At 41.6% G+C, this 16,814-nt stretch overlaps 1 protein-coding gene across 1 annotated transcript in view; it reads right to left on the bottom strand.

The window, feature by feature from the left end:
- dync2h1 (dynein cytoplasmic 2 heavy chain 1) overlaps positions 1 to 16,814 on the bottom strand; it is a gene marked incomplete at its 5' end in the record, with an annotated part of 163,522 nt that overhangs the window by 107,773 nt on the left and 38,935 nt on the right. The window contains 10 exons of the mRNA XM_080007116.1: positions 2,163 to 2,422; positions 6,957 to 7,112; positions 7,544 to 7,673; positions 9,507 to 9,714; positions 10,198 to 10,330; positions 10,828 to 10,959; positions 11,795 to 11,994; positions 14,033 to 14,142; positions 14,295 to 14,518; positions 16,162 to 16,344. Of these exons, the coding sequence (XP_079863242.1) occupies positions 2,163 to 2,422; positions 6,957 to 7,112; positions 7,544 to 7,673; positions 9,507 to 9,714; positions 10,198 to 10,330; positions 10,828 to 10,959; positions 11,795 to 11,994; positions 14,033 to 14,142; positions 14,295 to 14,518; positions 16,162 to 16,344 (1,736 nt within the window). The remainder of the gene's footprint in view (positions 1 to 2,162; positions 2,423 to 6,956; positions 7,113 to 7,543; positions 7,674 to 9,506; positions 9,715 to 10,197; positions 10,331 to 10,827; positions 10,960 to 11,794; positions 11,995 to 14,032; positions 14,143 to 14,294; positions 14,519 to 16,161; positions 16,345 to 16,814) is intronic.

Raw genomic sequence — 16,814 nt, 5'->3', positions numbered from 1 at the left:
TTTTTTATTTCTCCTACAGACAGTGGTGCGCTGTGCACGTGCGCAGGTTCCCCAATCCTGCGCTGGTTTTCCTGCGTTTATATTTTAGATCCATTTAATTTTGCGTGTTTCCGACTTGTATGAAACAACATTTAAAAAAAAAAAAAACAAGTTAAGGGACTGTCCCGCCCCAAAAACACCCGTGTCTCCACTGTCCTGTGCAGGGTAATGTACGTCTTCCCGATGGTTTCCGTTGCTATGGGACTTTTTTTGTTTGTTATAAAAACTTGATTTTTTTTTGTGTAGTACTTTACTTGTAAATAATAAATCCTGCACTTCTGTAAAAGGAAGACCACATTTGCTGCATTACATAACCTTCTATGCGCGCACCCCCCTCCCTTCCAGATAGAATCCTAAATTGGGAATCACTCCCCCCCCCCAGCGATTACGGATTGGAATTTTGCCAGATCACCCAGGCTTATTTACTTATTGAACTTTTTCCACCTCTGCTAATATAGACAGAGCTTAACACAAAATTATATCTAAAACAACAACAAAAACACAGAGTTGTTCTCTGTCTGTTTGATACAAGGATATGGAGTGTGTCAGGAAAACTGAAAAGAAAGGAAGAGATGAGTGTTAGTGAGTGTATTTAACAAGGAGCCAGTGGAGGACATGGGAATAATATCTGTCAAAAATTTAAAAAAAGGGAGACATTGGGAGAGGATGGCAAGTCCTATGTGTGTATATTAAATAGATGGATGTTGTTTTATCACACACACACACACACACACACACACACACACACACACACACACACACACACACACACACACACACACACACACACCATGAGAATCCCTCCGACTCCTGTGCTGTTCCAGGAAAGGTCATATCTTGAATAAAAGGAAAAGTTGTATTGCTGTGCATGTGTCATACTGCAGTAGGGGCCGGTGGATCATTTTGGTATTATTTTCTTATCATCTTTAGTAACTTGCTATTGTTACTTTATCATTATCATTATTAATATTATAATAATAGTAGTAGTATCCTGTTCAATTCTGTTAATGGTGTAATTGTTTTATATTCATATCATTATATAAAAATGATATGAATATATAATAATCAATATAATAACAAGAGAAATAATAATAAGGTAAAATAATATAAACATATATTATAAAAATATATTCATTCAAATAGACACATTTTATATTTTTATAATTTAGACAGATATCAGACCAAATTCAAAACTTCAACATGCAAAGCTTTTTGCTCGAGTTTATCAATAATTTAGACTCATTTTAAACCATATTGTTTATTTTTAATGGGCCATGGATATACCCTGTGATATCATAGTTCGAATTCATGAGAAGATACTGAGATCATTTTTCCATACTTTCCAGCTTAAGTCGCATGATAGCTGCTGTGTTTAGATGCAGTCCTACAGCCAGTCTGAAATTAATATAGATATTGGCGGTTCATGTCCAAAAAACATTCATCAAGATGTGGGAATCGAAGATGATACTCCTACAAATATTGAGTGACTCTCTCTGAAAGTCTTGAATTGAAACGTTCAAATCAAGGATATTTAATATCCACGATGAATATTGTTTCACACAAACCAAAGCAAGTCTTTGGAAATTAAATATAAAATATAATCTGAATTTCTGCTTTCCAGGTGTCACAAAAAATGCATAATAGTATTTTAAATTAAATATGTATTAGAGTGTTTAAATGTTTAAATGTTCATATTGTGCTGTGTTCATATGTTTGCAAGAGTTGGAAATGCATTAGTGTAATAAAATCCAAACTAAAGTTTATCCCTGTTTTATTACTCTCAGGTCACCATCCCTTTGGGTTTAACACTGTTAAAACACCGAGGCATGGCAATGGTAGAAGAACCACCAAACAGGGAATTTAGTAACAAAACAAAATGTTTCGTTTTTAAACTTCCCAAATTTGCAAAGTCAGACTGCTGAGGCATGCACTGAACAGTGTGGACTTTCCCTCCATTACTTGCATTGGAGTCCTGGTGGGAGGATGGAGTCGGGCATCCAGTATGGAGAAAATACCATCACGACTATTAGAAATAGTAACTACCCCTGAAGTCATTTATTTTGTTTCCACCTCCCTTTGCATATAGAGTCTTCCTTATACGAAAATAAATGCGGTTAGTTTACCCTTTCCCGCAGCCTTCGGGCCCCACCACCAGGAAGGGCTGCCTAGTTTGGGCGCTGAGCCACGGGGAGAAGCAGTGCAGGCCTCGCTGCATGTCGGGCGTGTGGATGACCGGCAGGGTGTGGGTGTTGGAGAGCTGCTCCAGACTGAGGGAGTCGGGCCGCTGCAGGGTGTAGGCGGCCAGGCGCTGGGTATCGTCATCGTAGTAGGTGTCTAATGGTTTCCTGTGGTCCGGGGGGCTCTCCCTGGCCCAGCCCAGCAGCTGCAGCAAGCACAGGAAGCACATATAATCACAAAAAATGAAATTTATTTGATGTTTAATATATTATATTTTATATTATATTATAACAGATAGACATTTACATTAGGGCTGTCAAATTTAACACGATAACATTAACAACACGTTAACGCAAATTAATTTTAACGCACCAATTTTTTTGATGCATTAACTCACGTTCTGTTATTATGACCTTAAGATGGTAGTTAAGACGGCCCCTCTATAGTGGAGTGGATGCCCACCCACCGTCTCTGCGTGCTCACGTGGAGGGATGTACACATAAACAAGAATGGCGTGCGAGAACTCCCTGGGCCTGTTATATGGTCAGAGACTCGCAGCCAGCAGCTCCATGTCCCGACTGCAGATAGTCACCTGAACAGTTACATGTCCGGGTATGTCCCACCTGATGTTAATGAAGAGTGCGAGTCCCCTTCCCTTGCGCTCCCCTCCGAGGCTGCAGAGCTGGCAATAAGCTAACTCGACGAGCTGACTGCCCTGGTGAGGAAGCAGGAGATCTGCAGGGAGTGTAGTTTACTGTTTCCCGGAAACTTGGCCAACCGGCAACACTCCGGACGCTAATGTGGATTTAGCACGATTCACCAGAGCGGACAGGGACGTTCCACCGGAATGAGGTGAACATTGCCGGCGTTAGGGGTGTGCAAAACACGACAATGTTAGATCGTGAACATGTCTCCACGATCTGCCCTCACAGAGAGATCGTTAGTATCATGCTACAATTCACATTCTATCAGTTGCAGTTCAGGTGTCACATCAGGAGGTGTCTGAAGGCTGCTGATCTGGCGGATCGGTGGCAGAAAACAAGACACGGAACGTATGCACGGAGCACATAAACATGGTGGGGAGGGGGGCGCACAGGGCTTTTCTGGTTTAGTTCAATTAGAAAATGTAAATAAAAAATATATGATCTAAAATAAAACACACTATTTCAATTTGTTTTTGTTGGAGAAAGAGGGTAAGCGGAAGTGCAGTGGAGAAAATATGTAGTGATTTGTCAGCTCTGCCGGCTTATGAAAGGAGCTTCCGTCTGGGGGGCGATTTTTTCTTTTTTTTTTTTGTAAATTAATACAAGACAGATGTGGTGTGAGGGTGGTGTGAATTAAGCACCCACACCTGCCTTGGGTCTAGTTAATTGGTCGTAGGAGCAGGGTTGGCTGTACGCATGTTAAAACCAAACCACCCATCCCCTCACGGGCCTTTAATAATAATAATAATAATAATAACAACAATAGCTTTATTTATATAGCACCTTTAAAAACACAGTTGAAAAAGTGCTTTAACAGATGAAATAAAAGCAGAGTGCTCAGATCATGACGTTAAAAGGCAAAGGAACATTAATAAACAGGAATTAAATCCATCTATTAAATTGTTAAAAGCAGATAAAGAGGCAATAAAATAGATCAAGAAAGGGGGCGACGTCACATAAAAGCAGATCTATAAAAAAGGGTTTTGAGAAGTGACTTAAAAGAAGTCACTGACTCAGCCAACCGAGTGTCCTCAGGCAGGTCCTTCCAAAGTCGAGGGGCCCTGGTGGAAAAGGCACCATCACCTGAGGTTTTAAATCTAGACTTTGGAACAGCCAGGAGGGCCCCGCCTGAGGATCAGAGGCTGCGCACTGGCTCATATGGAGTCAACATATCTGTTATGTAGCTTGGAGTCAGACCCAGATGCACTTTAAAAGTGATCAGTAAAATCTTAAAATCGAAACCTCTGTCATGACAACATTCCATCTGCTCCCTGCTTGTTACACCTTGCCACTCTCTCTAATAAAATGGTGTTTGTACCATCATGGCCTGTGTCGGCGAGCCCCTAGAAAAGCCACTCGGGTGGCTTGTGGCAGGCGGAGCTGCCACAACAGAATAATATGATGATCCTAAAATGGATTTGTTGAATACGATCCAGAAACGTCTCACTTTGGTAATGACAATAAGAGCCAAGCATGTGCTGCGCTGGTCGCAACATTTTTAAAATCCGATTTAAAATGCAACATAGACAAACAAACAAATTATGAGTAACTTAAATGGGAAATAACATTAAATATTACACAAAGTGTATTTGAAGATTTTGATAGTGACAAAGGAGGTGCCAGTTGCAAATTATGCCATTTTAGGTTCCTTCCCCTAAGAGACACACCAATTTACCAATAACAGCAAATAGTAGGTAGTTTATTTTTTCTTTTAAGATTTTGTAACCTTGCAGGGCTATATTTTTTGGATAGGGAAATGAGTTTGGTTGTACTGTTCAGTAACTTGCAAAATAGTCTGAAAACCCAAAATGAAAAAGAATCGTGAAGATCGTAAATCGTGATCCTGCCTCAAAGAAAAAAATCATAATATGATATTTTTGCCATGTCGCCCACCGCTAGCCAGCGTGTTCCATTGTTCAGAGTTAGAGCAGCAGTTCCCTCGAATAAACACAGATTCTGCCATGGTTATTATTTCTTGCAGATAAGAATAAGCCATATCCATAGGATAAAAAAAGAGACCTACAAAATGTGTGCAGTGGAAAAAGTTTAAAGTGAAAACAAAGTTGAAAAAAAGAGAAAAAGAACACACGACACAGACAGAGCTACTAGAGAGGCTGCCACCCTCAGACCTGCCAAGCTTGCGAAAATATTGCAGCTAAATTACTCCATCGGTTATTCACAGCGTAGTCGTGTCGTAACGAGGCCAATGACATTGTATGTGAGCTACTACAGCTAACTATATACAGTATACAAATTCATATCATTAGGATATACCCCTTCAAATGCATCATCTCCTAAAGTTACCGAACATGTTTACACCGATCGCAACTTTCTTGGCTGATTCATATTTCTGATTCAGTGTCTGACCTGCAGATTCCGATTTCTGACCTGCTGTTAAATACATGCCGTGATCTGATCATGCTCACGTGATAGGACAGCTGCACATACGGACTACTGCTTCAATTTTCAGTTACTACAATCGTGAGATTGCTGATTATGTTTGTTTGTTATTGTTTCATTATTCGCTATGGAACAATAATAGAAGATGAAACTGTCACTGAGTTCCAATAAAATTGAATATGGTACTGTCACCAAGTTTCAGTATAATTCAACCTGTAACTCTCACTGAGTTTTAGTAGGACCCAACATATAGCTTACATGGAAATGTCAAGTTCAAACTTCAAATTAAAGTCTCTTTCACTTTAAGTGCAAATATACCTTTCTCTTATATTTAAAAAGGTACTTTGCATTATTATTGCATAATTAATCATCATCATTGCAAAATTAACTAACAAGATAAATGGCCGACTTTTCTCACTTTCGTTCACTCGAAGTCCTCCTTCCCTCACCGTGCGTTAAACCAAGTGAATCAAATCGTCATTAACCAAGTCTCAAAATAGAGTTAAATTTTTCATCACGATCCGAGCTCCGCTGTGACAGAGATAGACATGCACACGCAATGTTAGAATGTTGTCAGGCGATAAATAAATAATTTATCTAATCTTCTTTGTTTACCTTGAAGTATCTCCAAACAGTCCACATTCTCTTTTTGGAGCATATATAAATATATCTAAATATATAAATATACCTGACACTGGTCGGCCGGTGAAAACCGAACAATTCCGGTCACCGGCCGATCGATCGGCGCATCTCACGTTTTATATGTTGACATTACGGTCACATTTTTGTGCTTTATTAGCCCTACCACTTCCGATTTGACCTCACATTGCAGTGCTACACCTCGCTGCGTAATAAAGTACCGCTCAGTGCTGCGTGTCAGAGGATGTTGAATGAGAGGAGAGGGAGGGGAGGGGATACAGAACCACACCTGGTCCAATCTGAGGGATGAAGTTTAAATACCCAATAAATGTTGTTTTGTATTGATTGATTTCCGTCATCAAATTACAATAATATATATATATATATATATATATATATATATATATATATATAATTTTTTTTTTCTTCCCCCCCCGTATTCAGCTGGCATTTCGTACCCGTGTATTTTGACTAAGAATTGAGTAGTTGGTACACAAAATGCGTGCAGGTTGGCAGGTCTGCACTCTCATCGCCGCAGGTCAATACGCCCATCTGCTGTTACCTATTGGGCTTCAGTTTGCAATGGTATGAGTTGAGCGTATATTTTATGCTAAATGCAGTAACCTTGAGTGTTTCTGGACAATATTTGTCATTGTTTTGGGTTGTTCACTGATTTCCAATAAACATACATTTGCATAAAGCAAGCATATTTGTCCACTCCCATGTTGACAAGATTGCATTGAACACTTGAAAAATATCCTTTTAAGGTACATTTGGAACAGATAAAAAATGTGTGAATAATTTGCGATTAATCCCGATAAACTATGACAATCGTGTAATGAATCGCGATCAAATATTTTAATCGATTGACAGCCCTGATTTAAATATAATAGATAGATATTTACTGTATATACAACATATACATTTTTATATAAAATAGATAAATATTTATTTACAGTAGATAGATGGATCAAAGATCGAAGGCGCCGCACTCACCTCCTTGGCAAAGTCCTGTCGTGTTTTGAGGTTGAGGTTTCCTCCCAGGCCTCGGAGGAGGCCGACCACAAACTGGCCTCTCTCCGTCACACCACTGAGGTGGGACAGGCCGTTCATTACCGTACCCACCAGACTGGTCTGCACCACAAAGTCATTCTGATGGAGAGACACACAGAGGATTCTAACGCTGGCAGGCTATCAATGGGTATCGACAAATTAAAAGTCAGCATTTTTAAGACCTACACCACCTTTTGGTCAATTTTGAGAGCAATTTCTCATTGAAAATGAACACAGCTGCACACTAACGCATAATTCTGTATCTATTCAGTCATCCATTCATTCATTATATCAGTGGTTTTCAACATTGGGTCCGGGGTCCTTCAAGGGGGTCCCCAGCAAAATGACCAATCATTAAACTTCCCAATTATTTAATCTCCAAGATAGTAGCAGTTACTGTAGAGGACGTATGATAATGTCTGTTCTTATTATAGTTTCACTGTTATCTTTGTAACTATATTATAGACACCAAATCACAACAAACCAAAATGCAATTTTGAAACGACTTGGATGGGAAGACGTTTAGTGACCTGTTTGAGGACCCAGTCCAGGCCTCGGTGGAAGTAGTCTCCCAGCCAGTTCTCCAGGTTGGCTCGACACTCCTCGGGCTGAGCCCTCAGCCACGACTTCACAAGGGCGCCCACGTCCGTGTCCTCATCGCTGTACGCGGGAGATCATCGGTGAGGTGAAGCACAGACAGAGACAAACAAATATTAACAAATATAAACCCACTTAGGACTGTGCCCGACTCAGAGTTTGTCAGTCTAATCCAATTCGGCTGTTCAATGTGAATTTGACTATTTGGCGGCGGGGGGGGGGGGCACAGAGGAACCGTATTAAACGGGCCCCAGGGCTAAATTATGAAAGGTCATAGTATCGATAAGCTTGTTACGAGAGCGGTACTTTTAACTGTATGGGGGAAATTAAGAAAATGTATTTTCTATTTATTTAGGCTATACAGTATAACCCTTTTCTAACTTGCAATAAGATTAAGATATTCGTCCAAGAAGCATTTGCAAGTGATAGGACAGCTGCACATAGGGACTACTGCTGCAATTTTCAGTTACTACAATGGTGAGATTGCTGATTTTGATACTGTGTGTTTACTATTGTTCATTATTCACTATGGAACAATAATAGAACATGAACCTGTCACTGAGTTAGGATAAAACAGAAAATGGCTGCTTCTACTGTCGTGTTGGGTGGTTCACGAACGATCCAATTCTTTTGAACGGCTAAAAGTACAATTTATTAAGTTTTACAGTTTCATGTCGTTGTTTGTTTCAGGTGCTGTCCCCTCTATGGTTTGGTTCCCAATCACATTGGTACCATGACACGCCCCTTTTGCGACGTGTTCGTGACGTCGAACGTGATGCACCAGAAGAAAACTACATTTCTCCTGGCAATGGGAAAGTCGATCGCCTATTTTTAGTGGCTCGTGTGAAAACTATTTTATAAATTTTATATTATATATGTATCATATTAATGAGTGACTCAAAAAATGGTCCAACTTTTCAACACAAGGGGAACTAATGCACTACGAACAACCAGAGCAGACGCTGTAGTGACAGAGATAGAAATGCAGTCTACACAATTTCGAATATTGTCAGGTGATAAATATTTAACCAATGTTCATTTACCTTGAAGTGCCTACAAACAGCCGACATTGACTTTCTTTCGCTCTCTTTTTTGAGCGTCAACTACGCAACTGCGTGACACTACATCCACATCTGGTTTGAGTATCAGAGCTTTTTTACTCGAACATGAGCACAGTATCAGGTGTCTACATTTGAACAGCACGGGATCTGAAAATAAGCTGATCGACCTCTCACCGGTCACGGCCGATCAAGCTGAAAACCGGCCGATCAGACGGTGCATCTCTATTACCAACGTTTTATATGATAACATTACGGTCACATTTTTGTGATTATCGCTCCCCCACTTCCCATTTCACCTCAGCAACGCAGCGCTACGCCTCGGTGCGTAATAAAGTACTGCTGCGTATCAGTGGATGTTGGGTGAGTGAGAGGAGAGGGAGGGGAGGGCTTACAGAACCAGAGGTCGTAGCATCTGGTCCAATCCCAGGGATGTAGTTCAAATACCCAATAAATGTATGGTATGGTTTTGTATTGATTGATTTATTGTTTTCTGTAATGAAATTACAATTATATATATAATTTTTATTTAATTTTTTTTTTTTTTTTTTGTATAGTATCAGCTGGCATTTCGTACTTGCGTATTTTGACCAAGAATTGTGTGATTGGTACACAAAATGCATGCAGGTTGGCAGGTCTAAAATACAGCTAGCTAGTTCCCCCTCCCTCTCCCTCTCTCTCTCTCTCTCTCTCTCTCACCCCACTAGAGCACTGTTAAAGTACTGGATTGATTAGCAGTATCTGCAAAACAGTTGTTGTTGTGTTTAATGTTTTTGATGTGATTCCACTCGTCGACTTTCAGGGGGCAGCTCCAAAAACACTCAAAATAGACTCTCACCTGAGGAAGATCATGCCCATGCGGGATATGGTGGCTGGGGAGGCGCAGCTGAGGTCGTGGGTTTCGAACAGGAAGTTGACATTGGGTCCAAACTGGATGCGCTCCCCGCTGGGCATGGTCAGCAGCCGGTTGTCGTCCAGCACCGAGTTGAGACTCTCCACCCACTCTGGGTCGATGTCGCCGTCGCACACGATCCACGAGCTAACCTCTGGAAAAAAAAAAAAAAAACAGATAAAACCATCACGCCTACAAACGGAGTGGAAACCAAACACAGGGCGCTCTGGATTAAATCCATCCAGGAAGACAAGAACAGACATTAATAAATAATTTTTCTTGTTGACACCACTTGAATTGTTGAGACTCATCATCATTTTCCTAATTATTATTAAGTGAGCTAGCAGCTCTACACACTGACTATTAATGCACAAATTACCGCCAAATTTCGCCATGCTTCTCCTCCCACGATTTTCAAGCCACATACACCCAAAATATATCAAAACAATTACTCGGTTCACAACAGGTGCGCTGTGACTCTGTGTAAAGATTAAAAAATTTCCCCAAAAGGACTCAACACTTACTCTTGTGGATAGTCTGATTGTAAATTGTAGTGGTAGTAATAGTAGCAGTATCAAAGGTTTCTGAACAGAAATCGGAGACATAGGAAACGTAGTTTTGGCTCATTTGGTCTCACCGTGTGGTTCCCGGACCACCTGCCTGGCGCTGTGGGTGAGGACTCCGTCGGCCCACTCTCTGGTGTCCATGTCGATGTGTCCCAGCAGTTGCTGCTTGGGCATGGCCTTGGGGTTCATGGTGTACTGCTTCACCTACAACAACAACAACAACAACAACAACAACAACAACAACAACAAGGGAGTCAACATATTAGTCAACGACTAATAAGTTGGCTTGAGATCCAGGTCACTTAACTAGCAGAGCACACAGCAGAACATGTGTTACAACCTAAACAACACGGTACTATGTACATTTCTTGGTTCAAGAGGCTATGAGCCAATCACAGTATTTATAATGACTGCATTGGTTCTTTTATGTCAGTGACAGGTCTGAGTACTTCAATTGTGTAGCAAGAATAGAATACATGGTAAAAGAACACAAGGTTTTTCAATGGAAGGTATCCGTTTCTGTGAAGGTCATCATTTTGGCTTTCCTGGGGGGGGGGGGAAGAACACAAAAAACTGAAAAAGTGTCGGGTCAGGTTTTAAGAACTTCGTGATGATCATAATAATTGTGTACTCTGGAAGGCTGCTCGGACGAGACTCCATTGACGCCATTAAAACGCAAAGGAGGAAATGTGCAAACTCGCCACTTTTCCGGTCTTGCTGAGCGCAGCCCGGAGCATCCTCCAGAGCGTGGACTTCCCTGCTCCGCTGGGACCTACGATCACCACGCCCATACGCTGCCTCAGCTGCTCGTACAGCTCCAGAGCCTTCTTCACCTGGAAGGACGCAGCAGAAAAATTAGTTATTTTAAATAATCATTTACCCACCGAGCAATGCATTTCCCCAGGGGATTAAGTCACAGAAAATGTGCAGCCAGGCGGTCATTATTGCAAAATAACCTCTAACAAGCAAACAAGCAAAAAATAATACGCTGAGACGGAATATTGATTTGAAATGATTTTATAACTAGTTTGCGTAGTTGAAAAGCTTTTGCTAGGAAAAATAGTTTCACAACAACGTGGCTGACCCCTGGGCCGCACCAGAAACGAAATCATCGGCGTCACGTCAGCGACGTGAAAGCGTCGCATCATTTGACGATCTGTCAACTTCAACGCGTCGGCATGAACAGCTTTAAACTTCAAATGTCTCAACTTTCAATGGGTCAGTGAATTAAGTGAATCTTTCCTTTCATTTTCAACTTTTCACGTTTCGTTTTATTCACATTTGGAGTCTGTGTATGCGTTAAGCGTTTTTTTGTTTATGTTTCACACAGCAGCTTCTGACTTCTGACTGACACTTAATAATACCTTATAAATAAATTGACAGATTTCTCTACTTCAAAAATCTATTGCGTGACAAGTCAGTTTGACTAGAGCCGCCACGTAGTGATTCCAAGCAGCAACGAGGCCGTCCCGCTTCAATGTTGACAACAGGTACGGTATACCAGACCAATAAAGTTTATAAAACTTTGTTGTTTATTAAAATTTGTTGTGGGGGAAAATGTACAGAGTGCACATCAGCCGCACATCAGCCGCACACACGCACACACGCACACGCACACGCACACACACACACACACACACACACACACACACACACACACACACACACCTGGCTGGGGATGAGCTCCAGGTGGGCCTCCCTGTAAACCTGTTCCAGCGCCCGTGTCAGCGTCTGGTCTTCAACGTCCGTGAAATTCACACCCGAGAAGACGTCCTTGAGCAGGGCATCGAAGCGGGAGCTGTCTGAGAACGTCAGCTTGGACATGGTGTTTAGCCTGAGCGCCTGCACCACCAGACTGCTCTCCTGGACTGCAGGAGAAAAGAGGGGTAAAAGAGGAGGTTTTAGGCAGACCAAAGGACTGGATACACATACTGTGCGACTTATGTAGAAGAAAGGAAAGGAACATCGTGGAGTTGAAAAAATAAAATAAAATAAAAATGTCAGCTTGTTGCTGATTGGTCAAACAGAATCCTTAATAACACTAAATTGCAAACCACTCCATGTTTTAATAAGTTTTTTTATTTTATTTTTTTACTTTGCATTGCATGCTCATTTTTGCTTACACTCAAATCATCCCTCTAGAAGACTAATAAGACTAAGAATAATCACCACTTCCTAAATGCCGTGTCTAAATGTCCAAATGTCATTTTTGTTCTTGCAGTTGCTTTTCTTTCGGATCAATGAAAACACACAGCAACACACCGTGGATGGAGCTGCTCTGTTTCTTGGGAAAGTTCCCGAGGTGAAAAAAGTCCCTCGGAACAAAAACAAAACGGAGGGTATAAACGGAAAGGATGAGCGTATACAACGGATAAATACTAAAGGATCAAATCAGAGAAATAAAATGTCTCCAGATGAAAAAAAAAACCCGGGAGCAGCAGAGGGAGCGGAGAAGAAGCGCTTCCAGAAGTTAACTTGTCCGATCGTTGTGCGCTGGGACTTGTGACGGGCCTTGTTATAAATGTGCTAATTACTGGCGCCTGTCATGATTTAGGAGCCTGTCGATACTTCTGTTCCCCGCTCCAGAGACGCCGACAGACCCCGAATGCACAAATGAGGAGCTTTTATTTTTGTTTTATTTTAGTGCTGAAACAACCACTTGGCCGGAATACACACCGAGGCAACTAAAGCAAAGCCTTTGGGAACACATCAGTGGGGTGTGTGTGTGTGTGTGTGTGTGTGTGTGTTGCTGGTGAGGCATAAAGAGGGAGTGGAGAGAGAGAGAGAGAGAGAGAGAGAGAGAAAGAGAGAAAGAGAGAAAGAGAGCGAGACAGAGAGAGAGAGAGAGTTAAAAAGGAGGGAAATGATGTGGGTGGTGAGCGCAAAAGGGTGGGATGTGGGAAAGAGACATATCGATAGACTGGTATCAAAGAATAGAGAGGAAGAGCGAGGGGGGGGGAGCGGGGGAAGAGGAGGAAGACGAGGGAGAGAAGGGAGGGAGGCGAGAAAGAAGAGCAGGAAGAGGGAGGGGGGACCAAAGAATTAGTTCGAATTCCAGTTTAAATTTAATTACATTATTTTGGTTATTTTCACTTCTGTGTATATATTTTCATGCAATGTTTAAAATGTTTTTTTTTTTTTTTTTTACATTATATATATTTTTTAATTTACTTTGGAAATGTAAAAATACAGTATTTTTCCCATGTGAATAAAGCCCCTTTTAAAAGACAGAAGTCGGAGGAGTGAAAAGAGTTGGAAGAGGAGTTTTGGCATAAAATAGATACGGTAGTTGTTTTTTTTAAGCCGAAGATTTGAGGGAAAATGTCCTCGCGGGAAAGTTGCGGGGAGCACCCTGCAGATATTTTCCCCCGTAGAGGTTAAGTCCCATATCAGCTCTCCTCAGCCCTCCCAAATCTTTCTTTCTTTCTGTCTCTGTTTAGATGCTGCATTTTAATGCCTTCAAACTCATTTGTCGAGTTTTCTTCTTCCTAAATGTGTCCGAAAGGATATGACCCTGTTTATTAAGGCTACAGTTTGAAAGTGTGCATGTTAATATTCAGTCTATCGTACTTTGCAGGAACTCCATATGATGTGCTCAGGGAGTGCCAAATTGACTGAAAGCTGAGAGTGTCTAGACCCAGAACACAGAACAGTCCTGCGATGCAGCTGAAAATTATGAAATGGAGCGTTTGACTATAATGAAATGACCCAAAACCAGACACAGCACTGTTTGTTGTTCTTACACGGCTCGATTACTTTTATTTTTTATTTTTTTCGGATTTTTGTATTTTATCTGCGTCTTTTTAAATCTGTAACCTCTGTTTTGATATATGCTGCAAAAAAAATAAGTTATTATTATAATTTTTATCATTATAATCCATGTCATTACTATCATCATCATCTTACCCTCGCTGTGGCTCCTCCTGTGGTGCTGCAGCAGACTTCCACAGCCCTTGAGCACCGTCTTCAGGGCACGCAGCCCCCAGTCGTAGTGCTGCTGTGGGGTGAGCAGCTCCCTGGGGGAGGAGGCAGGGGACCATTAACACACACACACACACACACAGACACACACACACACACACACACACAGACACACACACACACACACACACACACACACACACACACACACACACACACACACACACACACACACACACACACACACCTGGCCAGGTTGAAGATGGCGACCAGCTTGCGTCCCAGCATCTCGCCGTGCTTGAAGCCCTCGGAGTAGAGGATGACCTCGGCGATCAGGTCGTTGTCGGGCCTCGTCATGGCGACGGGGCGGAACAGCTGCTTCAGGTTGTCGGGGAGCTTCTGCCTCCCGCCGTAGCCCTTCCCAGCCGGGTTCAGGGTGATGAACACCCCCGAGTTGGGGTCCAGCTCCACCTGGACCAGGAACACCCGTCATCATTAAATGGTCATTTAGGTGGTCGTCAAACTGACTTTCCGCAGGATAGATGGATGGAGGTTCGAAGGTTCGAAGAGACTTAAGAAACAACGGAAGAAATAACTCTAATAACAATTTAAAAGTTAAGTTCAAGTTAAAAGGACTGTCCAAATTGTAATTGCTCTATTCCTCTTGCTCTTCTGCTCTCCAGAACCTTGAACCTCCTCTATAGCTGTCCCCTTCATTTAAAGTATTTTTCTATGCAGTTATAATACTTATTGTTGTTAATTGTACTTGCATTATAAGCAGTGTTATTATCATATTCATTATTGTTATAATTATTATTATCATTATTAATATTACCATTAGTACTATAATAGAGATACATGTTACTATGAGGATTTCTGTTATTATAATGCAGCATAATTTTCACTCCTATACTGATATCTCAACAGACTATAGATATATTTATACAATATGCTATACAAATATTACGTATACCATCAAATTTACTAGTACTATCATTGCATATCATTGCTGCTCGGTATTATATATTTATTATATATTGCACTCACTAGTTAGCATAGTGCTATTCCCTGATAACTTCTGTTTATACATGTCCACATGTATTTTCTTTTATTTATCTTGTATCTATTTTTTGACATTGCACTGTTCTGTCGTGTTGTAATACATTAATTAAATGAAATAAAGTGCTTTTATATACTATTATCTTCGTGTCTATCTTCGACGTGCTTAGCTGTGTCCATAAGTCTAATTGCTCTTCAGCATAATTAGCTCATATTAAAGCAGGAGCTAAACAACACCTACGTATGCTAAGCTAATATTAAATGCAAATGGGCGAGCTGAGAATAACATCTTGAGAATAAAGGGCATCCAGGCAGGTTTTATAATTATTCAAGTGCACTGTATGTAATTCAGTGAAGGTACCGCTCATGTTTAACACGCGGTTTTCTAATTAAACGTTAATGTGAAGCCGTCAAGCCGTCAAGGCGCCGTGACTAGAACGTCGGACGGAGGCTCTTAGCGACTAAGAGACTGAATTGGTGTGGAAACAAACGCTGGAAGGACATGAACGCCGGGCTAGGCGCTGGCGGTCAAATTCAACCGCCACGGTGAAGGCTCTCCGACTCCCTCTGAGCTTCCTGCTGCCCACAGTGGCATCCCTAGCTGCAACGCAGGGTACTGTCACTGCAGCTTGTGTCACGTTAACACTTTCCAGGCGAGACGTATCAGAACGCAACCAATCTAAAGTCAATGAAGGAATCTTTGTCCGTCTGTCTGTCTGTCTGTACGTATGGCCGATCAATCGGTTCATCAATCAACTTCAACTTGGCGGGTGTATCGCTGGGGACCCAAAGACGACAGTGTTGGTGCGATTTGGACACGCGACACGTGTAATAATAACAAACGTTCAATAAAATAGCGAAAAAGCGAGCCAACGAGGGGCGGGGCTTCCCGTGAAAGCCATCGGGTATTAATAACAAACTGTGAATAAACAAGCGAACAGCGAGTTTATCCAAAAGCACAACTCGGGTGTGTCCCCCCCCCGGCGTTCATCGTGCGCCGCCGCGACTTTCTTAGTGAGCGGGCAGCACAGTAGTCGGATCTCATAAGCTCACACCTCCTTCCCCAGCAGCTCGCAGGCGTGCTTCTGCTGCTTCAGGGAGTCCTGGATGGCCTGGATCTGCATGGACACGGCCGACAGCACCGCCTCCTCCAGGCGGTTGAACTCGTCGAAGCAGCCCCACGCGCCGCACTTCACCAGCCCCACGAAGATCCTGCCCATGGACTTCACATCGATGCCCTGTCACGGTGGACGCACAGGTTTAGCCGCATTCCAACCAGAGTGTCATCTTTTCTGATCTGTTCCTATGTGAGCAAAGGGAGCTGAAACACCAGCTAAAGAGGAAAAAACGACCCAGGCTGTATGAACCTGTGTGTTCAGCTGTGTAATAAATACAGATCAAATATATTATTGTAATAAAATTTTAATAAAATAATTATAATAATTATAATATTTATTATATAATAACACCCACATTTTACAATACATTTACAAACAAATTTTAATATTTTTCACATTATTTATTACTTTATTTGTATTGCTTTATCTATCTATGTATCTATCTATCTACCTTTGTAACTTGTTCAAAATGTTTATTATACTGTATAATGTGGGTGTTATTAATTAATAACGGTCAGATGTATTTGGAGAGTTATTGTAAAACGCTCTATTATGACGTAATACCTTGTCACACGGTGCAGGGAAATAGA

This window comes from Zeus faber (assembly GCF_960531495.2).
Source record: "Zeus faber genome assembly, chromosome: 9".
Lineage (NCBI taxonomy): Eukaryota > Metazoa > Chordata > Actinopteri > Zeiformes > Zeidae > Zeus > Zeus faber.
Note: the sequence above shows the minus strand (reverse complement) of the source record. Positions and strands in the feature narration are given on the sequence as shown.